Source organism: Salvelinus namaycush, chromosome 12, assembly GCF_016432855.1.
Source record: "Salvelinus namaycush isolate Seneca chromosome 12, SaNama_1.0, whole genome shotgun sequence".
NCBI lineage: Eukaryota > Metazoa > Chordata > Actinopteri > Salmoniformes > Salmonidae > Salvelinus > Salvelinus namaycush.
The window spans coordinates 2,853,747-2,878,669 of NC_052318.1; the positions used below are offsets into that span (position 1 = coordinate 2,853,747).

At 43.8% G+C, this 24,923-nt stretch overlaps 1 protein-coding gene across 2 annotated transcripts in view; it reads left to right on the forward strand.

The window, feature by feature from the left end:
- Positions 1-1,488: 1,488 nt before the first annotated feature.
- LOC120056820 (periostin-like) overlaps positions 1,489-24,923 on the forward strand; it is an 82,839-nt gene continuing 59,404 nt past the window's right edge. The window contains exons 1-5 of one of the 2 annotated variants that reach the window (XM_039005043.1): positions 1,489-1,784; positions 6,469-6,570; positions 20,003-20,067; positions 20,585-20,742; positions 22,398-22,562. In XM_039005043.1, the coding sequence (XP_038860971.1) occupies positions 1,666-1,784; positions 6,469-6,570; positions 20,003-20,067; positions 20,585-20,742; positions 22,398-22,562 (609 nt within the window). In that variant the 5' untranslated portion in view covers positions 1,489-1,665. The remainder of the gene's footprint in view (positions 1,785-6,468; positions 6,571-20,002; positions 20,068-20,584; positions 20,743-22,397; positions 22,563-24,923) is intronic. The other variant, XM_039005042.1, reaches the window with a different exon arrangement.

Genomic DNA, 24,923 nt, shown 5'->3' on the forward strand with positions numbered 1-24,923 from the left:
AGTTTTTGTTGAAGTAGTCCTGAACTAGCTGTAGTAGTTGTTGTTGTAGTCCTGAACTAGCTGTAGTAGTAGTTGTTGTAGTCCTGAACTAGCAGTAGTAGTTTTTGTTGAAGTAGTCCTGAACTAGCTGTAGTAGTAGTTGTTGTAGTCCTGAACTAGCTGTAGTAGTAGTTGTTGTAGTCCTGAACTAGCTGTAGCTCTAGAATAGATCAAATACATGGAATGGCTGGAGGTCCCTGAGGAGAGGTTTGCGAGTCCCTGAGGAGATGTTTGGGGTCCCCGAGGAGAGGTTTGGGGTCCCTGAGGAGAGGTTTGCGAGTCCCTGAGGACATCTTGGGGGTCCTGAGGAGAGGTTTGAAAAGCCCTGACTTAGAGAGATAAAGATGGATGTCTTGTCACTGTTCACTGCGGTCTGTCCTGAGAGATGATGGAGCGGAGGATAGGGAGGGGGAGATGGAAGAGAGAATGTGAGAGGGAGGAAAAGGGGTATGAATGGGAGCAGAGAGGGAGAGAAAAGAGGAGGTGGATCGAAGGAAAGGCAGGTAAAGATGGTAGGTAGGAGACTGTCAGACTGTCAGAGTCCTGATAACTCATGATGTTATCTCACAAGTCTTGAAGACCACTTCAGCTCCCCTTATGGTCTATTTAGTCAGATAAGAAAAGAAAAATACATCGTATTTTGTCTCTAGCTTTTATTGTGTAATTGCTGCTGGTCTTGTCATGCAAGCCTCCTTTAAAATATACACCTTGGTCTCAATGAGACTCACTGCCAAAATAAAGGTGAAATAAATCAATGAGAAGGTTTTTACCATTATCACTGATCAATCTCAAACAGACAGCTTCACTTCTGGTACAGTAACTATACGGCTTGGAGACACTGGGATGACATGCTGAGACAGTTAAGAACAGAGAGACATTCTGTCTTACCGTCGTAGTCATTACGTACGTCTCTCAGACATGTACAGTAGGCGGGAGTCCCAAATGACATCCGGACTCATTGAGCTCTGGTCAAAAGTAGGGGGTGGGAAGGGTGAGTAGAGGGTGAGTGAGTGAGTGAGTGAGTGAGTGAGTGAGTGAGTGAGTGAGTGAGTGAGTGAGTGAGTGAGTGAGTGAGTGAGTGAGAGATAAACCGAGAGCAAGAGAGAGAGCGAGAGAGAGAGAGAGAGAGAGAGAGAGAGAGAGAGAGAGACAGAGAGAGAGACAGAGAGAGAGAGAGAGAGAGAGAGACAGAGAGAGAGAGAGAGAGAGAGAGAGAGAGAGAGAGAGAGAGAGAGAGAGAGAGAGAGAGAGAGAGAGAGAGAGAGAGAGAGAGAGAGAGAGACAGAGAGAGAGAGAGAGAGAGAGAGAGACAGAGACAGAGACAGAGACAGAGACAGAGACAGAGACAGAGACAGAGACAGAGACAGAGAGAGAGAGAGAGAGAGAGAGAGAGAGAGAGAGAGAGAGAGAGAGAGAGAGAGAGAGACAGAGACAGAGACAGAGACAGAGACAGAGACAGAGACAGAGACAGAGACAGAGAGAGAGAGAGAGAGAGAGAGAGAGAGAGAGAGAGACTGGTACTGGTATAAAACCTCCCACTCCTGTGAGCGCTCCCATTTCTCCGGTGCATCTTGGAGAGGAGTGAGAGCGTGTGACTGGAGAGAAACAGACAGAGACTACCCAAGGATGAAGCTGGTGTTTGTGGCTGTGTTAGCGCTCTTTACGCTCAGCTCTGTGGATAGAGTGGATTCTTCAGCCTACGACAAAATAGTGACACACAGTCGTATCCGGGCCAGACTCCAGGGGTAAGGATTATGCTGGGGACAGGGTGGGCATGGAGACACAGAGAGATGGAGAGAGATAGTGGACATGGGGGCATGGAGACACAGAGAGATGGAGAGAGATAGTGGACATGGGGGCATGGAGACACAGAGAGATGGAGAGAGATTGGGGACATGGAGACAGAGAGATGTAGAGAGATAGAGGACATGGGGGCATAGAGACACGGAGAGGTGGAGAAAGATAGAGGACATGGGGGCATGGAGACACAGGGAGATGGAGAGAGATAGAGGACATGGAGACACAGGGAGATGGAGAAAGATAGAGGACATGGAGACACAGGGAGATGTAGAGAGATAGAGGACATGGGGGCATGGAGACACAGGGAGATGTAGAGAGATAGAGGACATGGGGGCATGGAGACACAGGGAGATGTAGAGAGATAGAGGACATGGGGGCATGGAGACACAGGGAGATGGAGAGAGATAGAGGACATGGAGACACAGGGAGATGTAGAGAGATAGAGGACATGGGGGCATAGAGACACAGGGAGATCGAGAAAGATAGAGGACATGGGGGCATGGAGACACAGGGAGATGGAGAGAGATAGAGGACATGGAGACACAGGGAGATGGAGAAAGATAGAGGACATGGAGACACAGGGAGATGTAGAGAGATAGAGGACATGGGGGCATGGAGACACAGAGAGATAGAGAAAGATAGAGGACATGGAGACAGAGAGATGTAGAGAGATAGAGGACATGGGGGCATAGAGACACGGAGAGGTGGAGAGAGATAGAGGACATGGGGGCATGGAGACACAGAGAGATGGAGAGAGATAGGTTACATGGTGTTAAAAGGGACAGAGGGGGGAGAAAGAGATGGGGACAGTGGGACAGAGAGAAAGAGCGATAGGGGAAAGGGAGAGATGGAGAGAGAGAGCGATAGGGGACAGGGAGAGACAGAGAGTGATAGGGGAAAGGGAGAGAGAGAGAGCAATAGGTGAAAGGGAGAGACGGAGAGTGATAGGGGAAAGGGAGAGAGAGAGAGCAATAGGTGAAAGGGAGAGACGGAGAGTGAGAGCGATAGGGGACAGGGAGAGACAGAGAGCAATAGGTGAAAGGGAGAGACGGAGAGCGATAGGGGACAGGAGAGATGGAGAGTGATAGGGGACAGGGAGAGATGGAGAGCGATAGGGGACAGGGAGAGATGGAGAGCGATAGGGGAAAGGGAGAGATGGAGAGTGATAGGGGACAGGGAGAGATGGAGAGCGATAGGGGACAGGAGAGATGGAGAGCGATAGGGGACAGGGAGAGATGGAGAGCGATAGGGGACAGGAGAGATGGAGAGCAATAGGGGAAAGGGAGAGAGAGAGCGATAGGGGACAGGAGAGATGGAGAGCAATAGGGGAAAGGGAGAGAGAGAGCGATAGGGGACAGGAGAGATGGAGAGTGATAGGGGACAGGAGAGATGGAGAGTGATAGGGGACAGGGAGAGATGGAGAGCGATAGGGGACAGGAGAGATGGAGAGAGAAGGAAAGATTAAGAGTGAGAGGGTGCTCTGAGGACATAGAGGGACACAGAGAGATAGAAGGAAAGGATTAAGGTGAGCTAGATAATTGATTAATTGGGAAGTTGGAATAACGGAGTAATACACCAGATCACCTGTTGTAGTACATGTCATAGTCTGTCAGATAACTGAAAGGGATGTTCAGTGACATTATGTTGTGTTACTTAATAACGGAACGGAAAGGGTTTCATCATGTATATACCGTAGCACCTAGCTACATTAATTCATACAGCCTCTGTATTTCTAGAAAACAATCTAGAGATTAAGGGCTGCAATCTTCATCTCTGAAGCGTTACAGATTGCGCAATCTTTAACGTAGAGGTCATTTCCGATTGAGCCGACTTACGCAATGTTTACCGTGAACCCAGTGTCCACTAAAGAGGGAACAATAGCTTTAAATTTAAATAATTCTGTAACGCTGAACTTCAGAGGATTTTGAACTGTTTAAAACAATGTGAAGCAGAGGTTTAACTCCAATACTTTATACTGAGAATATACTTTATAAATACTAAGAGTATACTTTATATATTATAAGAATAAACATTATATATACAAAGAGTATACTTTATATATACAAAGAGTATAGTTTATATATACAAGGAATATACTTTATATATACTAAGAATATATTATAAAATACTAAGAACATACGTTATAAAAACTAAGAGTATACTTTATATATACTAAGAATATACATTATATATACTAAGAGTATACTTTATAAATACTTAGAATTTACTTTATAAATACTAAGAGTATACTTTATATATACTACAAATAAACGTTATATATACTAAGAGCATACTTTATATAAACTAAGCGTTTACTTTATATATACTAAGAGCATACTTTATATATACTAAAAATATATGTTATATATACTAAGAGTTTACTTTATATATACTAAGAATACATTTTATATATACTAAGAATACATTTTATATATACTAATAATATACTTTATATATACTAAGAGCATACTTTATATATACTAAGAATATACATTATATATACTAAGAATACATTGTATATATACTAATAATATACTTTATATATACTAAAAGTATACTTTATAAATACTAAGAGTATACTTTATAAATACTACGAGAATAATTTATGTATACTAAGCATATACTTTATATATACTAATAATACATTTTATATATACTAATAATATACGTTATATATACTAAGAGTATACTTTATAAATACTAAGAGAATACTTTATGTATACTAAGAATATACTTTATGTATACGAAGAATATACTTTATATATACTAAGAGTTTACTTTATAAATACTAAGAGTATATGTTATATATAGTAAGAATATACTTTATATATACTCAGAATATACTTTATAAATGCTAAGAGTAAACTTTATATATACTACAAATACACGTTATATATAATACGAGTATACTTTATATATACTAAGAATATACTTATATATACAAAGAGTATACTTTATATATACTAGGAGCATACTTTATATAAACTAAGAGTTTACTTTATATATACTAAGTGCATACTTTATATATACTAAGAGTTTACTTTATATATACTAACATCAAACTTTATATATACTACAAATAAACGTTATATATAATACGAGTATACTTTATATATACTAAGAATATACTTTATATATACTAAGAATATACTTTATATATACTAGGGATATACTTTATATATAATATAAATATACTTTATATATACAAGGAGTATACTTTATATATACTAAGAGTATACTTTAGATATACTAAGAGTATACTTTAGATATACTAAGAGTATACTTTATATATACTAAGAGTATACTTTATATATACTAAGAGTATACTTTAGATATACTAAGAGTATACTTTATATATACTAAGAATATACGTTTCTATACTCCATACGTTCTACTAAGAAATAGGTGGTTAGTAGTAACGTTGAAGCTATTTTCAGGGATATGTGTCTACAGATGATTTAACACAGTTATGTCCATCATTTGAAATCATTTTTTTTATAGTGTGTAGTGTATATTAAATAACTCCACGAACCACAAACTGTTTCATAAAGAGGTCAGAGGCATCGAATGAAACATTGATTCAGAGCCATGCAGGAAAATTCAATACGGTTCCCCATTGTCATTCACAGTTGTTGAATGACGTCTAATTAGGGTAGAAAATGTTTACATTTCCCCCTGAATGCTAATTTATATATTCCTACTCCCTCCTCCCACCACTTCCCCTCCTCCCTCCTCAAACCTCTTCCTCTACTCCCTCCTCCCACCTCTTCCCCTACTCCCTCCTCAAACCTCTTCCTCTACTCCCTCCTCCCACCTCTTCCCCTCCTCCCTCCTCAAACCTCTTCACCTCCTCCCTCCTCAAACCTCAAACCTCTTCCTCTACTCCCTCCTCCCACCTCTTCCCCTCCTCCCTCCTCAAACCTCTTCCTCTACTCCCTCCTCAAACCTCTTCCTCTACTCCCTCCTCAAACCTCTTTCTCTACCACCTCCTCAAACCTCTTTCTCTACTCCCTCCTCAAACCTCTTCCTCTACTCCCTCCTCAAACCTCTTTCCCTACTCCCTCCTCAAACCTCTTCCTCTACTCCCTCCTCAAACCTCCTCCGCTACTCCCTCCTCAAACCTCTTCCTCTACTCCCTCCTCTTCCCCTCCTCCCTACTCCCTCCTCAAACCTCTTCCTCTACTCCCTCCTCTTCCCCTCCTCCCTACTCCCTCCTCAAACCTCTTCCTCTACTCCCTCCTCTTCCCCTCCTCCCTACTCCCTCCTCAAACCTCTTCCTCTACCACCTCCTCAAACCTCTGCCTCTACCACCTCCTCAAACCTCTCCCTCTACCACCTCCTCAAACCTCTCCCTCTACTCCCTCCTCTTCCCCTACTCCCTACTCCCTACCACCTCCTCACACCTCTTCCCCTACTCCCTCCTCAAACCTCTTCCCCTACTCCCTATTCCCTCTTCCCCGAACTCCTTCATCAAACCTATTCCCCTACTCCCTCCTCACACCTCTTCCCCTACTCCCTACTCCCTCCACCATTTCTCCCCTTGCCTCCTTCCGGAACCCCCCTTACGCTTCCTCCTCCTCCCACTCCGCTCTCCCTCTCCTGCCCTCTCTCTTCCCACCTCTCCCCCAGACCCAATGTGTGTGCCATGCAGCAGGTGATGGGGACCAGGAAGAGGAAGTACTTCAGTACATGTAGGAACTGGTATAAAGGCTCCATCTGTGGGAAGAAGGCGTAAGTTACCACCTCTTTAACCTCCTGAACTGTTTTTTACACACACACACACACACACACACACACACACACACACACACACACACACACACACACACACACACACACACACACACACACACACACACACACAGAACCCCATAACCCTTTATAGTTCCATGTAGAACCCTTTTTGGGTTCCATGTAGAACCCTCTGAGGACAGGATTCGATATGGAACCGAATAGGGTTCTACCTGGAACCAAAAAAGGTTCTTCAAAAGGTTATTCTATGAGGACAACCAAAGAACACTTTTAGGTTCTTGAAAGCACCTTTTAGCGAAGAGTTTGTAGATGATTAAAAAATACATTGTGATCTGATTGTGACCAGGATGAAGGATATTAGAGACGGGTATAAACAGGGCTTCTGAATTAAAGCCTCTTTAGGATGTCATTTAGGACACAGGCACGGAGAACCATGGTGTTTGGCTCCATGTCGTAGTAAGGTCAGGAACTGACCAGTTCTTTTTGGGGAATATGAATACGTTTTGTTTTACGGTCTGCAGGAGCATCTGAGTGTTGGGCTCTACATAACTAATAGTGTGGTCCTTTGTAGCTCAGTTGGAAGAGCATGGTACTTGTAACGCCATTGTAGTGGGTTTGATTACTGGCACCACCTCTAGGTAAAATGTGTGCATGAAGTTGCTTTGAATAAAAGTTAAACGGCATAAATTAATAGATACAAGACCTCCCCATGAAAAAAGGTCTTCTTTTCAATGTTTTATTTTCTAGCTTGCTAGATTTTATAATGTCGTATGCTTTCCCCCAACACCACTTCACCCCCTCCCCTTCTCCTCTCCCCCTCTTCTCTCTCCCCCTCTCCCTCTCATTTCTCCTCCCTTTCTCTTGTCTGTACTATCCCTTTTCCTCCCTGTTCATCTCACTGGAAATGCTTGACTGAGTCTTGTTTCTGAACCCTCCCAAGTGCGTGTGTGCCTGCCTGCCTAACTGCCTGTGTGTGTGTGGTGTGTGGTGTGTGGTGTGTGGTGTGTGGTGTGTGGTGTGTGGTGTGTGGTGTGTGTTGTGTGGTGTGTGGTGTGTGTGCCTGCCTGCCTAACTGCCTGTGTGTGTGTGTGGTGTGTGGTGTGTGGTGTGTGTGCCTGCCTGCCTAACTGCCTGTGTGTGTGTGTGGTGTGTGGTGTGTGGTGTGTGGTGTGTGTTGTGTGGTGTGTGGTGTGTGTTGTGTGGTGTGTGGTGTGTGGTGTGTGGTGTGTGTTGTGTGGTGTGTGGTGTGTGTGCCTGCCTGCCTAACTGCCTGTGTGTGTGTGTGGTGTGTGGTGTGTGGTGTGTGGTGTGTGTGCGTGCGTGCCTGCATGTGTGTGTGTGTCTAAACCCTGGTCAGCCTCTATCCTGGGATCTATAATGTCTGGCGCAGGGCCATAATGGTGGCTGGGTCCTCTTACATTGGACAGAACATGTGGAACCGGTTTGTCATGAAGGGGAAGCAGGACCCGACTCTCCAAACCTGCACCCCTCTATAGAACTCTCTACCCACCGAAGGAACCTCTCTCTTCCTAATTAAAGGAACCTCTCTCTTCCTAATTAAAGGAACCTATCTCTTCCTAATTAAAGGAACCCATCTCTTCCTAATTAAAGGAACATGTCTCTTCCTAATTAAAGGAACCCATCTCTTCCTAATTAAAGGAACATGTCTCTTCCTAATTAAAGGAACCTATCTCTTCCCAATTAAAGGAACCTGTCTCTTCCTTATTAAAGGAACCGCTCTCTTCCTAATTAAAGGAACCTCTCTTCCTAATTAAAGGAACCTCTCTTCCTAATTAAAGGAACCGCTCTCTTCCTAATTAAAGGAACCGCTCTCTTCCTAATTAAAGGAACCTATCTCTTCCTAATTAAAGGAACCTCTCTCTTCCTTATTAAAGTCACAGGGAGTTTTCAGTGTTTGAACCTAAAAACGCCATCGAACCACCGAAGGACCTTATTTCTCTCACTTAGTGACTAATCGCTAACTGTCATGATGTGAAAAAACATTCCATTACATGGTACAGCAGATAGAGAATTACAACATTTTGTCTTTGGTAGTCCCCTGGGTAACCCCCTCCACCCCCTGGCTCTGGGCCTCTCTGCACCTGTACATAGCCCATCTGTAAATAGCCCATCCAACTACCTCATCCCCATATTGATTTTATTTACATTTTGTTGCTCCTTTGCACCCCAGTATCTCTACTTGCACATTCATCTTCTGCACATCTATCACTCCAGTGTTTAATTGCTAAATTGTAATTACTTCTCCACTACGGCCTATGTATTGCCTTACCTCCCTAATCTTACTACATTTGCACACACTGTATATAGACGTTTTCTATTGTATTATTGACTGTATGTTTGTTTATTCCTTGTGTAACTCTGTGTTGTTGCATGTGTCGAACTGCTTTGCTTCATTCTTGGCCAGGTCGCAGTTGTAAATGAGAACTTGTTCTCAACTAGCCTACCTGGTTAAATAAAGGTGAAATAAATAAAACTGGCAGCTGCCTGTTCTGGGCAGGGGAAGTTTGAGTCAGACCCTCTGGCCTTGGAGATCTGGAGCTGCTCTTAGGTGGCTTTCTCTCTCTCTCTCTCTCTCTCTCTCTCTGTCTCTGTCTCTGTCTCTCTGTCTCTCCGTCTATCCGTCTCGCCGTCTCTCCCTCTCTCTCCTCTGTCTCCTCTGTCTCTCTGTCTCGCCATCTCCCCTCTCTCTCCTCTGTCTCCTCTCTCTCCTCTGTCTCCTCTGTCTCGCCGTCTCCCCCCCTATCTCCTCTGTCTCCTCTGTCTCCTCTGTCTCTGACAGTGGATACATTGTTCAGCACTACTGGAGGAAATCTGGCCAGCTGTCATGTCTGAGCTGAATATGTGGTAGTGATAAGAGACGAGGAAAGAGTGTGTGTTGGGGGGGTAATGTGTGTGTGTGTGTGTGTGTGTGTGTGTGTGTGTGTGTGTGTGTGTGTGCGTGTGTGTGTGTGTGCGTGGGTATGTTTCTCCGTGTGCCCGTGCATGCGTGTGTGTATGTTGTCTTTGTGTGTGTTTCAGTTGATTAGGGCAGATATCTGATCATTGCTTTTAGGAGATGTGATGACAGTATGTGAGTGTATTATGACTAAAAGTATGCTTCCTGACATTAAGATCACAACGAGAGAGAGAGAGAGAGAGAGAGAGAGAGAGAGAGAGAGAGAGAGAGAGAGAGAGAGAGAGAGAGAGAGAGAGAGAGAGAGAGAGAGAGAGAGAGAGAGAGAGAGAGAGAGAGAGAGAGAGAGAGAGAGAGAGAGAGAGAGAGAGAGAGAGAGAGAGAGAGAGAGAGAGAGAGAGAGAGAGAGAGAGAGAGAGAGAGAGAGGTTGAAGTAACCACACAGAGTTACACCAACTCAGTTACCACAGCAAAGTCCCCCGGGCGTCCCCTGTTTGCTGGGTTGCTGCCATATTGCAGAACCAGTAAAGACGTAGCATTGTCATTTAGTGTAACCAAGGTAACGCATTTTACCTAGTTTGAGTAGCCTATCACATGATCGAGTAACCTTATTACATGTAACCTGTGAATCAACAGTACTATGTAGTTGTTTGGGGTAATAGTCTACGGCTACTCTTGGATGGGACACCAATAACCTGGTGCAGCAGATGGTCAGATCCATCTGGAAAAAAATATGGGTCATTATTAATCAATTTTAGCAGCTATTACCTGGTATTTCACACAGTGAGCAGTCATTGCAGTCATTGTTAGTGATTCTGTATTCAATGGTGGGCCATTTTATATCCATTAGCTAGATTACACTATAAAATAATCAATCAATCAAATGTATTTATGAAGCCCTTTTTACAGAAGCTGATGTCACAAAATGCTGTACAGAAACCCAGCATAAAAACCCAAACAGCAAGCAATGCAGGTGTAGAAGCACGGTGGCTAGGAAAAACTCCCTAGAAAGGCCAAAACCTAGGAAGAAACCTAGAGAGGAACCAGGCTATGAGGGGTGGCCAGTCCTCTTCTGGCTGTGCCGGGTGGAGATTATAACAGAACATGGCCAAGATGTTCAAACGTTCATAGATGACCAGCATGGTCAAATAATAATAATCACAGTGGTTGTTGAGGGTGCAACAGGTCAGCACCTCAGGAGTAAATGTCAGTTGGCTTTCGGAGCCGAGCATTCAGAGGTCGAGACAGCAGGTGCGGTAGAGAGAGAGAGAGTTGAAAACAGCAGGTCTGGTACAAGGTAGCACGTCCTGTGAACAGGTCAGGGTTCCATAGCCGCAGGCAGAACAGTTGAAACTGGAGCAGCAGCACGACCAGGTGGACTGGGGACAGCAAGGGGTCATTGAGCCAGGTAGTCCTGAGGCATGATCCTATGGCTCAATACTCAGGTAGGGAGAGAGGGTGAGAGATTATTAGAGGGAGCATACTTAAATTCACACAGGACACCGGATAAGACAGGAGAATGACTAGCCCCCCGGCACAAAGAGACTGGAGGCTGAGACAGGGGTGGGACGGGGGACACTGTGGCCAAGTCCGACGATATCCCTGGCAGGGCCAATCAGGCAGGATATAACACCACCCACTTTACCAAGTACAGCCCCCACAACACTCAACAGACCACCAACTTTGTACCCTGAGACAAGACTGAGTACAGACCATGGAAATGTCCTCCACTGTACGAGGGAGCGCAGAACGAGGGAGCACGAGGGAGCGCAGAACGAGGGAGCTCGAGGGAGCGCAGAACCGGACAGGAAGAACACGTCTGGGACTCAACCCACTCAAGTGACGCACCCCTCCTAGGGACGGCATGGAAGAGCACAAGTAAGCCAGTTACTCAGCCCCCGTAACAGGGTCAGAGGCAGAGAATCCCAGTGGAGAGAGAGGGGGACCGGCCAGGCAGAGACAGCAAGGGCGGTTCGTCGTTCCAGTGCCTTTCCGTTCACCTTCACACCCCTGGGCCAGACTACACTCAATCACAGGACCTACTGGAGAGATGAGTCTTTAATAAAGACTTAAAGGTTGAGACCAAGTCTGCGTCTCTCACATGGTTAGGCAGAACATTCCCTAAAAATGGAGCTCTATAGGAGAAAGCCCTGCCTCCAGCTGTTTGCTTAGAAATTCTAGGGACAGTAAGGAGGCCTGCGTCTTGTGACCGTAGCGTACGTGTAGGTATGTACGGCAGGACCAAATCAGAAAGATAGGTAGGAGCAAGCCCATGTAATGTTTTGTATGTTAGCAGTAAAACCTTGAAATCAGCCCTTGCCTTAACAGGAAGCCAGTGTAGGGAGGCTAGCACTGGAGTAATATGAACACATCTTTTGGTGAAAGCCATCCTCTCTTGGGGAATGCTGCTTTTTAGTTAGCTTTGCGACAGTATCAAAAATACATTTTGGATTGTTCTTATTCTCCTCAATAAGGTTGGAAAAATAGGATGATCGAGCAGCAGTGAGGGCTCTTCGATACTGCACGGTACTGTCTTTCCAAGCTAGTCGGAAGACTTCCAGTTTGGTGGAGCACCATTTCCATTCCAATTTTCTGGAAGCTTGCTTCATGGCTCGGGTATTTTCTGTAGGGGTGCCACTGCATCTAGGGTATTACTAGGGTATTAAGCTTAAATTTAGATCCTCAGTTAGTTATGCGATTGTTGTACTCTGACGTCCTTGGGTAGGTGGAGGGAGTCTGGAAGGTCATCTATGAATCTTTGGGTTGTCCAAAAAATTTATAGCATGGCTTTTGATTATCCTTGGTTGGGGTCTGAGCAGATCAATTTTTTTTTGCGATTGCAAAGGTAATAAAATGGTGGTCCGATAGTCCAGGATTATGAGGAAAAACATTAAGATCCACAACATTTATTCCACGGGACAAAACTAGGTCCAGAGTATGACTGTGGCAGTGAGTAGGTCCGGAGACATGTTGGACAAAACCCACTGAGTCGATGGTGGGTTTTCACCAGCCTTGAGAAGGCCTTTTGGAGTGGGTCTGTGGACTTTTCCATGTGAATATTAATGACACCAAAAAAAACTGCCATGTCTACAAATTCCGATAGGAATTCAGGGAACTTAGTGAGGAACGCTGTGTGCGGCCAAGGAGGCCTGTAAACAATAGCTATAAAAAGTGATTGAGTAGGCTGCTTAGATTTCATGAGTAGAAGCTCAACAAGGAGGCCTGTAAACAGTAGCTATAAACAGTGATTGAGTAGGCTGCGTAGATTTCATGACTAGAAGCTCAACAAGGAGGCCTGTAAACAGTAGCTATAAACAGTGATTGAGTAGGCTGCGTAGATTTCATGACTAGAAGCTCAACAAGGAGGCCTGTAAACAGTAGCTATAAACAGTGATTGAGTAGGCTGCGTAGATTTCATGAGTAGAAGCTCAACAAGGAGGCCTGTAAACAGTAGCTATAAACAGTGATTGAGTAGGCTGCGTAGATTTCATGACTAGAAGCTCAACAAGGAGGCCTGTAAACAGTAGCTATAAACAGTGATTGAGTAGGCTGCGTAGATTTCATGACTAGAAGCTCAACAAGGAGGCCTGTAAACAGTAGCTATAAACAGTGATTGAGTAGGCTGCGTAGATTTCATGAGTAGAAGCTCAAAAGACGAAAACGTTGTTTACTTTTTATTGTAAATTGAAATTTTCTGTCGTAAATGTTAGCAACACCTCCGTCTTTGTGGGATGCGGGGGGGCTATGGTCACTAGTGTAACCAGAAGGAGTGGCCTCATTGTCACGATCGTCTTCGGGTGAAAGAGAGGACCAAGGCGCAGCGTGGTATAAATACATGTTTGTATTTATTTCGGAAAGACGAAGAACACTAACACAAACTAAACAAAACAACAAACCGACGATCGTGAAGCTATACAAAACAAATAAGTGCAGACACTGGCAACTTACACATAGACAATTACCCACAACCTACCTAATGACTATGGCTGCCTAAATATGGCTCCCAATCAGAGACAACGATAGACAGCTGTCTCTAATTGAGAACCAATCTAGGCAACCATAGACTTACATAAACACCTACACTGAACACAACCCAAAGAACTCTACAAAAACCCCCTAGACAATACAAACACCCTAGACGAGACAAAAACACACAAACATCCCCCATGTCACACCCTGACCTAACTAAAATAATAAAGAAAACAAAGATAACTAAGGCCAGGGACACTCATTTAACACAGGAAATTCATCAGGCTTATTAAGCCATGTTTCAGTCAGGCCAATCACATCAAGATTATGATCAGTGATTAGGTAATCGACTATAACTGCCTTGGAAGTGAGGGATCTAACATTAAGTTGCCCTATTTTGAGATGTGAGATTTCACAATATCTTTCAATAATGACAGGAATGGAGGAGGTCTTTATTCCAGTGAGATTGCTAAGGCGAACACCGCCATGTTTAGTTTTGCCCAACCTAGGTTGAGGCACAGACACGGTCTCAATGGGGATAGCTGAGCTGACTACACTGACTGTGCTAGTGGCAGACTCCACTATCCTGGCAGGCTGGCTAACAGCCTGCTGCCTGTCCTGCTCCCTATCTCATTGTGGAGCCCTGTCTATGTTCATAGATAAGATGAGATCACCCCTCCAGCTAGGATGGAGTCCGTCACTCCTCAGCAAGCCAGGCTTGGTCCTGTTTGTCGGGGAGTCCCAGAAAGAGGGCCAAATATCTACAAATTATATCTTTTGGGAAAGGCAGAAAACAGTTTTCAACCAGAGATTGAGTTGTGAGACTCTGCTGTAGAGCTCATCACTCCCTCTAACTGGGACGGGGCCAGAGACAATTACTTGAGTCGATGCCTACACATCTTTCTAGCTGATTTATACGCTGTAGCTATGTTGCGATGGGTGACCTCTGACTGTTTCATCCTAACATCGTTGGTGCCGGCATGGATAACAATATCTCTATACTCTCTACACTCACCAGTTTTAGCATTAGCCAGCACCATCTTCAGATTAGCCTTAACGTTGGTAGCCCTGCCCCCTGGTAAACAGTGTATGATCACTGGATGATTCTTTTTAAGTCTAATACTCTGGGTAATGGAGTCGCCAATGACTAGGGTTTTCAATTTGTCAGAGCTAATGGTGGGAGGCTTTGGCGGCTCAGACCCCGTAACGGGTGGAGGAGAGACCAGAGAAGGCTCGGCTTCGGAACTCTGGGGAAAACCGGTTGAAAGTTTCGGTTGAATGAGCGACACTGTTTGATCATGCCGACAGTATTTCTTTCCAGAAGCCTTGAGAAAATTGTCCGGCTGCGGGGACTGTGAGGGGGGGGGGGTTTAAACTACTATCTGTGCTGGTGGCCCAGACGCTGTTTCCTCCTTTCACGTAAATGATCCTTGCCTAAAGATGGCGACTGAAGCTGGGCTGGCAGCACGGCTATCCTCACCATAAGGCGATCGTTCTCCAGTATGTTACACATCCAAAGTCCTAATGCAAAGTTACTCTTCACTTATCTATTATTGGAGTTAACAACCAATATAACGTATATTATGCCGGGAGGTGCAGAAGGTGAGTTTAATAATGAACCGATACAGATGACCAAACACTGAACGTGAGAGAAAACAATACTACCTAATTACTGAGGGCTAAATAAAGGGAGAGTAATCAAGAAGATGATGAAGTCCAGGTGTGCGTAACGATGGGGAGCAGGTGTGCGTAATGATGGTTACCAGGTGAGCGTAATGTGGGTTGCCAGGACCAGTGGTTAGTAGACCGGCGAAGTCAAGCACTGGAGGGAGGGACTAGGAAATATGTCATAAAGAGGACCCAGTCATCCAATTCCCTACAATGTAAACTCCAACATAAATATTTTCATATGTATAACTTCAAATTAAACCAAATCATGTACACTCATGACTACTGGTTTCAATTACCTTTACAGCCTACTTCTACTACCAGCCTGCTAATATTACGTTAGCTCTGCATGAGTCATCACCTAGCTTTCTAATTTATAGCTTTAATAGGAAATTGAGCCACATTAAAGTAAACCATGGAAAAACAATGCCATTTAACCAATTATCAGCTAATGTTAGCTATTTTAGTCATTTAGCCTAGCCTAGCCGTTGACCACGGTCGGCATAGCAAGACATAGCAAGCACAGAGCCCAACAACTCGACACCAGCTAGCACAGGCAGGAACCCACAGAACACAACTAAAACAAAACCCAGCAGATTTACAGATTGATGGGTCCCATCAGATAAGTAGAAGGGTAGAGGTTAAGTTAGCTACCAAAGCAAAAGCCAGGAAGAGAGGTGCCGTACTGCCGTTACTGAAGCCAAAGCCATTTCTTAAGAGAGCTGGGCTAACTTCTCTTCCATGAAATGTACTGGGCCTTCAGAAAGTATTCACACCCCTTGACTTTTTCCACATTTTGTTGATTTCGTTATCATCATTTTTTGTCAACGATCTACACAAAATATTAATGTCAAGTGGAAAAACAAATCGAACAATTGTCAAATAAAATATGAAAAATAAAACATTAATATATCTTGATTACATAAGTATTCAAACCCCTGATTCAATACGTGTCAGAATCATCTTTGGAAATTGTGAGTCGTTTATTTGTCACGTGCGCCGAATACAAGAGGTGTAGACCTTACAGTGAAATGCTTACTTACAGGCTCTAACCAACAGTGAAAAAAAGGTATTAGGTGAACAATAGGTAAGTACAGAAATAAAAACAACAGTAAAAAGATAGTGAAAAATAACAGTAGAAAATTACTATTGTAGCTGGAAATGGCAGATTTCTTTATGGAATATCTACATAGGCGTACAGAGGCCCATTATCAGCAACCATCACTCCTGTGTTCCAATGGCACGTTGTGTTAGCTAACCCAAGTTTATCATTTTAAAAGACTAATTGATCATTAGAAAACCCTTTTGCAATTATGTTAGCACAGCTGAAAACTGTTGTTCTGATTAAAGAAGCAATAAAACTGGCCTTTAGACTAGTTGAGTATCTGGAGCATCAGCATTTGTGGGTTTGATTACAGGCTCAAAATGGACAGAAACAAAGACCTTTCTCCTGAAACTCGTCAGTCTATTCTTGTTCTGAGAAATGAAGGCTATTCCATGTGAGAAATTGCCAGGAAACTGAGGATCTCGTACAACGCAGTGTAATACTCCCTTCACAGAACAGCGCAAACTGGCTCTAACCAGAATAGAAAGAGGAGTGGGAGGCCCCGGTGCACAACAGAGCAAGAGGACAAGTACATTAGAGTGTCTAGTTTTAGAAACAGACACCTCATAAGTCCTCAACTGGCAAATTCATTAAATAGTACCCGCAAAACACCAGTCTCAACGTCAACAGCAAAGAGGTTACTCCGGAATGCTGGCCTTCTAGGCAGAGTTGCAAAGAAAAAGACATATCTCAGACTGGCCAATAAAAACAAAACCTTAAAGAAAACGTAGCCTACCCGGGTGGTTCTATCTCTTATATATTTCAATCTATCTCTTATATATTCCATCTCTTCTATATTATTTTCCTCTACTTATCTCCTTTTTGGAAGATATTACAAACTACTAAAGGAACATCTTCAAGGATCTGCTTTGCTGTACAGCAGCAGCAGTTCATGGAAAACATGAAACTTGCATTGGATAGAAAATTAAAACTTGTCCTAACAGGGTGGTTCTATCTCTAATAGTTGTGTCTGGTCCTAACAGGGTGGTTCTATCTCTAATAGTTGTGTCTCGTCCTAACAGGGTGGTTCTATCTCTAATAGTTGTATCTGGTCCTAACAGGGTGGTTCTATCTCTAATAGTTGTGTCTTGTCCTAACAGGATGGTTCTATCTCTAATAGTTGTGTCTCGTCCTAACAGGGTGGTTCTATCTCTAATAGTTGTGTCTCATCCTAACAGGGTGGTTCTATCTTTAATAGTTGTATCTCGTCCTAACAGGGTGGTTCTATCTCTAATAGTTGTATCTGGTCCTAACAGGGTGGTTCTATCTCTAATAGTTGTGTATTGTCCTAACAGGGTGGTTCTATCTCTAATAGTTGTGTCTTGTCCTAACAGGGTGGTTCTATATCTAATAGTTGTGTCTTGTCCTAACAGGGTGGTTCTATCTCTAATAGTTGTATCTGGTCCTAACAGGGTGGTTCTATCTCTAATAGTTGTGTCTCGTCCTAACAGGGTGGTTCTATCTCTAATAGTTGTGTCTCGTCCTAACAGGGTGGTTCTATCTCTAATAGTTGTATCTGGTCCTAACAGGGTGGTTCTATCTCTAATAGTTGTGTCTCGTCCTAACAGGGTGGTTCTATCTCTAATAGTTGTGTCTCGTCCTAACAGGGTGGTTCTATCTCTAATAGTTGTGTCTCGTCCTAACAGGGTGGTTCTATCTCTAATAGTTGTGTCTCGTCCTAACAGGGTGGTTCTATCTCTAATAGTTGTGTCTTGTCCTAACAGGGTGGTTCTATCTCTAATAGTTGTGTCTTGTCCTACCAGGGTGGTTCTATCTCTAATAGTTGTGTCTCATCCTAACAGGGTGGTTCTATCTCTAATAGTTGTGTCTCGTCATAACAGGGTGGTTCTATCTCTAATAGTTGTGTCTCATCCTAACAGGGTGGTTCTATATCTAATAGTTGTGTCTTGTCCTAACAGGGTGGTTCTATCTCTAAAAGTTGTGTCTTGTCCTAACAGGGTGGTTCTATATCTAATAGTTGTGTCTTGTCCTAACAGGGTCGTTCTATCTCTAATAGTTGTATCTGGTCCTAACAGGGTGGTTCTATCTCTAATAGTTGTGTCTCGTCCTAACAGGGTGGTTCTATCTCTAATAGTTGTGTCTCGTCCTAACAGGGTGGTTCTATCTCTAATAGTTGTATCTGGTCCTAACAGGGTGGTTCTATCTCTAATAGTTGTGTCTCGTCCTAACAGGGTGGTTCTATCTCTAATAGTTGTGTCTCATCCTAACAGGGTGGTTCTATCTCTAATAGTTGTATCTCGTCCTAACAGGGTGGTTCTATCTCTAATAGTTGCATCTGGTCCTAACAGGGTGGTTCTATCTCTAATAGTTGTGTCTTGTCCTAACAGGGTGGTTCTATCTCTAATAGTTGTGTCTTGTCCTAACAGGGTGGTTCTATATCTAATAGTTGTGTCTTGTCCTAACAGGGTGGTTCTATCTCTAATAGTTGTGTCTTGTCCTACCAGGGTGGTTCTATCTCTAATAGTTGTGTCTCATCCTAACAGGGTGGTTCTATCTCTAATAGTTGTGTCTCGTCCTAACAGGGTGGTTCTATCTCTAATAGTTGTATCTGGTCCTTACAGGGTGGTTCTATCTCTAATAGTTGTGTCTCGTCCTAACAGGGTGGTTCTATCTCTAATAGTTGTGTCTCGTCCTAACAGGGTGGTTCTATCTCTAATAGTTGTATCTGGTCCTAACAGGGTGGTTCTATCTCTAATAGTTGTGTCTCGTCCTAACAGGGTGGTTCTATCTCTAATAGTTGTGTCTCATCCTAACAGGGTGGTTCTATCTCTAATAGTTGTATCTCGTCCTAACAGGGTGGTTATATCTCTAATAGTTGTATCTGGTCCTAACAGGGTGGTTCTATCTCTAATAGTTGTGTCTTGTCCTAACAGGGTGGTTCTATCTCTAATAGTTGTGTCTTGTCCTAACAGGGTGGTTCTATCTCTAATAGTTGTGTCTTGTCCTAACAGGGTGGTTCTATATCTAATAGTTGTGTCTTGTCCTAACAGGGTGGTTCTATCTCTAATAGTTGTATCTGGTCCTAACAGGGTGGTTCTATCTCTAATAGTTGTGTCTCGTCCTAACAGGGTGGTTCTATCTCTAATAGTTGTGTCTTGTCCTAACAGGGTGGTTCTATCTCTAATAGTTGTGTCTTGTCCTAACAGGGTGGTTCTATCTCTAATAGTTGTGTCTCGTCCTAACAGGGTGGTTCTATCTCTAATAGTTGTGTCTCGTCCTAACAGCGTGGTTCTATCTCTAATAGTTGTGTCTCGTCCTAACAGGGTGGTTCTATCTCTAATAATTGTGTCTCGTCCTAACAGGGTGGTTCTATCTCTAATAGTTGTGTCTTGTCCTAACAGGGTGGTTCTATCTCTAATAGTTGTGTCTTGTCCTACCAGGGTGGTTCTATCTCTAATAGTTGTGTCTCATCCTAACAGGGTGGTTCTATCTCTAATAGTTGTGTCTCGTCCTAACAGGGTGGTTCTATCTCTAATAGTTGTGTCTCATCCTAACAGGGTGGTTCTATATCTAATAGTTGTGTCTTGTCCTAACAGGGTGGTTCTATCTCTAATAGTTGTGTCTTGTCCTAACAGGGTGATTCTATCTCTAATAGTTGTGTCTCGTCCTAACAGGGTGGTTCTATCTCTAATAGTTGTGTCTTGTCCTAACAGGGTGGTTCTATCTCTAATAGTTGTGTCTCGTCCTAACAGGGTGGTTCTATCTCTAATAGTCGTGTCTTGTGTTTTCTCCAGGATGGTTGTCTATGAGTGCTGTCCAGGCTACATGAAGCTGGAAGGCATGAAAGGATGCCCTGCAGGTTTGTGTGGTCCACATCACCAGTCTTTGAAAAAACCATACACCCTCCGAGATGAGGCTTCATAGGATTTCACCCTGTACTCTCACCCTGTACTATCACTCTGTAATCTCAACCTGTACTCTCACCCTATAGCCCCTCCCTCTCACCCTATAGCTCCTCCCTCTCACCATATAACTCCTCCCTCTCACCATATAACTCCTCCCTCTCACCCTATAGCCCCTCCCTCTCATCATATAGCTCCTCCCTCTCACCATATAACTCCTCCCTCTCACCATATAACTCCTCCCCCTCACCCTATAGCTCCTCCCTCACCCTATAGCTCCTCCCTCTCACCCCGGGTGAGCAGATTTCTGTTCCAGCTCAGCAATAGAACACCTGATGATCAACTAATTTGGTTTGATGCATTGAATCAGGTGTGACAGTGCTAAGCTGGAACAGAAGCTTGGACACCCAGCAGGGTTGGCCAGTTGGTTTATACAGTGTGTGTGACTTTAAACTCTCTCTCTCGCTCCTCCAGTGGCTCCTATAGACCATGTGTATGGCACATTGGGCTTGGTGAAGGCTAGGACAACCCAGAAGTACTCAGCCCTCTCTAAGCTGAGGGAGGAGATTGAAGGGAAGGGATCGTTCACTATGTTTGCCCCTAGCGACGAGGCCTGGGACCTGCTGGACCCTGTAAGTAGACATAACTGTAGTCAGTCAATCAGTTAGTCAGCTAATCAGTCAGTCAATCAGTTAGTCAGTTAATCAGTCAGTCAATCAGTTAGTCAGTCATTTAGTTAATTAGTTAGTCAGTCAGTCAGTTAATCAGTCAGTCAGTCAGTTAATCAGTCAGTCAATCAGTTAGTCAGTCAGTCAGTCAGTCACCCAGTCAGTCAGTCAGTTAATCAGTTAGTCAGTCAGTCAGTCAGTTAATCAGTCAGTCAGTTAGTCAGTCAGTCAGTCAGTCAGTTAGTCAGTTAGTTAATCAGTCAGTCAGTTAGTCAGTCAGTCAGTTAATCAGTCAGTCAGTTAATCAGTCAGTCAGTCAGTTAATCAGTCAGTCAGTTAATCAGTCAGTCAGTTAATCAGTCAGTCAGTTAATCAGTCAGTCAGTCAGTTAATCAGTCAGTCAGTTAATCAGTCAGTCAATCAGTCAGTCAGTTAGTCAGTCAGTCAGTTAATCAGTCGGTCAGTTAATCAGTCAGTTAATTAGTCAGTCAGTCAGTCGGTCAGTTAACCAGTCGGTCAGTTAATCAGTCAGTCAGTCACCCAGTCAGTCAGTCAGTCAGTCACCCAGTCAGTCAGTTAATCAGTCAGTCAGTCAGTCACCCAGTCAGTCAGTTGATCAGTCAGTCAGTCAGTTAATCAGTCAGTCGGTTAATCAGTCAGTCAGTTAATCAGTCAGTCGGTTAGTCAGTCAGTCAGTTAATCAGTCAGTCAGTTAATCAGTCAGTCAGTCTGTTAGTCAGTCAGTCAGTTAGTCAGTCAGTCAGTCAGTCAGTTAGTCAGTCAGTCAGTCAGTCAGTTAATCAGTCAGTCAGTTAATCAGTCAGTCAGTCAGTTAATCAGTCAGTCAGTCAGTTCATCAGTCAGTCAGTCAGTTCATCAGTCAGTCAGTTAATCAGTCAGTTAATCAGTCAGTCAGTTAATCAGTCAGTCAGTCAGTCAGTTAATCAGTCAGTCAGTCAGTTAGTCAGTCAGTTAATCAGTCAGTCAGTTAATCAGTCAGTCAGTCATTCAATCAGTTAATCAGTCAGTCAGTCAGTCAATCAGTTAATCAGTCAGTCAGTCAGCCAATCAGTTAATCAGTCAGTCAGTCAGTCAGTCAGTCAGTTAATCAGTCAGTCAGTCAGTCAGTTAATCAGTCATTCAGTTAATCAGTCAGTCAGTCAGTCACCCAGTCAGTCAGTTAATCAGTCAGTCAGTCAGTTACCCAGTCAGTCAGTTAATCAGTCAGTCAGTCAGTCACCCAGTCAGTCAGTTAATCAGTCAGTCAGTCAATTAATCAGTCAGTCAGTTAATCAGTCAGTCAGTTAATCAGTCAGTCAGTCAATCAGTTAATCAGTCAGTCAGTCAGTCAGTTAATCAGTCAGTCAGTCAGTCAGTCAGTCAGTTAATCAGTCGGTCAGTTAATCAGTCGGTCAGTTAATTAGTCAGTTAATTATTCAGTCAGTTAATCAGTCGGTCAGTTAGTCAGTAAGTCAGTCAGTCAGATGGAAATGTAAAAACAGCACAGTCAGTTACTGTAGCGCACTAGTACTAAGTACTAAGCAGTCATTTTCTGTTCAGACAGAGATATCTCTGCTTCCTCTCTCCCACACTCTCTTGTTCCTCCTATCCATCCCCAGGAGGTGCGTGGTGCCTTGGTGAGCAACGTGAACATCGAGCTGTACAACGCCCTGCACTACCACATGGTCAACCATCGCATGCTAACTAAAGACCTGAAGAATGACATGTCTATCACCTCCATGTACAACAACCTAGGACTCTACATTAATCACTACTCAAATGGGGTATGTATTCAACCGCTAGCCCCAAGACTTAACCCTTAGCCCCTACTCCTGGACACCCCAAAAACCTAGCTAGCACCTACTCCTAGATCCAACCGCTATCCCCAAGACTTAACCCTTAGCCCCTACTCCTGGACCCCCCCAAAAACCTAGCTAGCACCTACTCCTAGATCCAACTGCTAGACCCTACCCTTAAACAACTAGTCCCCTAGCCCCAAGCCCTAGCTAGCCCCTACCCTTAAACAACTAGTCCCCTCGCCCCAAGCCCTAGCTAGCCCCTACCCTTAAACAACTAGTCCCCTAGCCCCAAGCCTTAGCTAGCCCCTACCCTTAAACAACTAGTCCCCTAGCCCCAAGCCCTAGCTAGCCCCTACCTTTAAAAAACGAGTCCCTTAGCCCCAAGCCCTAGCTAGCCCCTAGCCTTAAACAACTAGTCCCCTAGCCCCAAGCCCTAGCTAGCCCCTACCCTACCCAGACTTCTCTCATAGGCCCATCAGTAAATTAGAATGTGTTCTCAGTCAACTTACCTGGTCAAATAAATATATCAGATCAGACAAGACTGAATAGTGTAATCCATATGGTAGAAACTCCATCTGTCTCTATTTACAGTATGTAGGTGTTCAATATATACAGTGGGGAGAACAAGTATTTGATACACTGCCTATTTTGCAGGTTTTCCTACTTACAAAGCATGTAGAGGTCTGTAATTATTATCATAGGTACACTTCAACTGTGAGAGACGGAATCTAAAACAAAAATCCAGAAAATCACATTGTATGATTTTTAAGTAATTCATTTGCATTTTATTGCATGACATAAGTATTTGATCACCTACCAACCAGTAAGAATTCCGGCTCTCACAGACCTGTTAGTTTTTCTTTAAAAAGCCCTCCTGTTCTCCACTCATTACCTGTATTAACTGCACCTGTTTGAACTCGTTACCTGTATAAAAGACACCTGTCCACACACTCAATCAAACAGACTCCAACCTCTCCACAATGGCCAAGACTAGAGAGCTGTGTAAGGACATCAGGGATAAAATTGTAGACCTGCACAAGGCTGGGATGGGCTACAGGACAATAGGCAAGCAGCTTGGTGAGAAGGCAACAACTGTTGGCGCAATTATTAGAAAATGGAAGAAGTTCAAGACGACGGTCAATCACCCTCGGTCTGGGGCTCCATGCAAGATCTCACCTCGTGGGGCATCAATGATCATGAGGAAGGTGAGGGATCAGCCCAGAACTACACGTCAGGACCTGGTCAATGACCTGAAGAGAGCTGGGACCACAGTCTCAAAGAAAACCATTAGTAACACACTACGCCGTCATGGATTAAAATCCTGCAGCGCACGCAAGGTCCCCCTGCTCAAGCCAGTGCATGTCCAGGCCCGTCTGAAGTTTGCCAATGACCATCTGGATGATCCAGAGGAGGAATGGGAGAAGGTCATGTGGGCTGATGAGACAAAAATAGAGCTTTTTGGTCTAAACTCCACTCGCCGTGTTTGGAGGAAGAAGAAGGATGAGTACAACCCCAAGAACACCATCCCAAACGTGAAGCATGGAGGTAGAAACATAATTTTTTGGGGATGCTTTTCTGCAAAGGGGACAGGACGACTGCACCGTGTTGAGGGGAGGATGGATGGGGCCATGTATTGCGAGATCTTGACCAACAACCTCCTTCCCTCAGTAAGAGCATTGAAGATGGGTCGTGGCTGGGTCTTCCAGCATGACAACGACCCGAAACACACAGCCAGGGCAACTAAGGAGTGGCTCCGTAAGAAGCATCTCAAGGTCCTGGAGTGGCCTAGCCAGTCTCCAGACCTGAACCCAATAGAAAATCTTTGGAGGGAGCTGAAAGTCCGTATTGCCCAGCGACAGCCCCGAAACCTGAAGGATCTGGAGAAGGTCTGTATGAAGGAGTGGGCCAAAATCCCTGCTGCAGTGTGTGCAAACCTGGTCAAGAACTACAGGAAACGTATGATCTCTGTAATTGCAAACAAAGGTTTCTGTACCAAATATTAAGTTCTGATGTATCAAATACTTATGTCATGCAATAAAATGCAAATGAATTACTTAAAAATCATACAATGTGATTTTCGGGATTTTTGCTTTAGATTCCGTCTCTCACAGTTGAAGTGTACCTATGATAAAAATTACAGACCTCTACATGCTTTGTAAGTAGGAAAACCTGCAAAATCGGCAGTGTATCAAATACTTGTTCTCCCCACTGTATATACATATATATATATATTTACAGTGTCTTTAAAAATTACTCAGACCCTTTGACTTATACCTAATTTTGTTGTGTTACAGCCTGAATTCAAATATATATATATATTTTTTTATCTCACCCACAACACCCCAT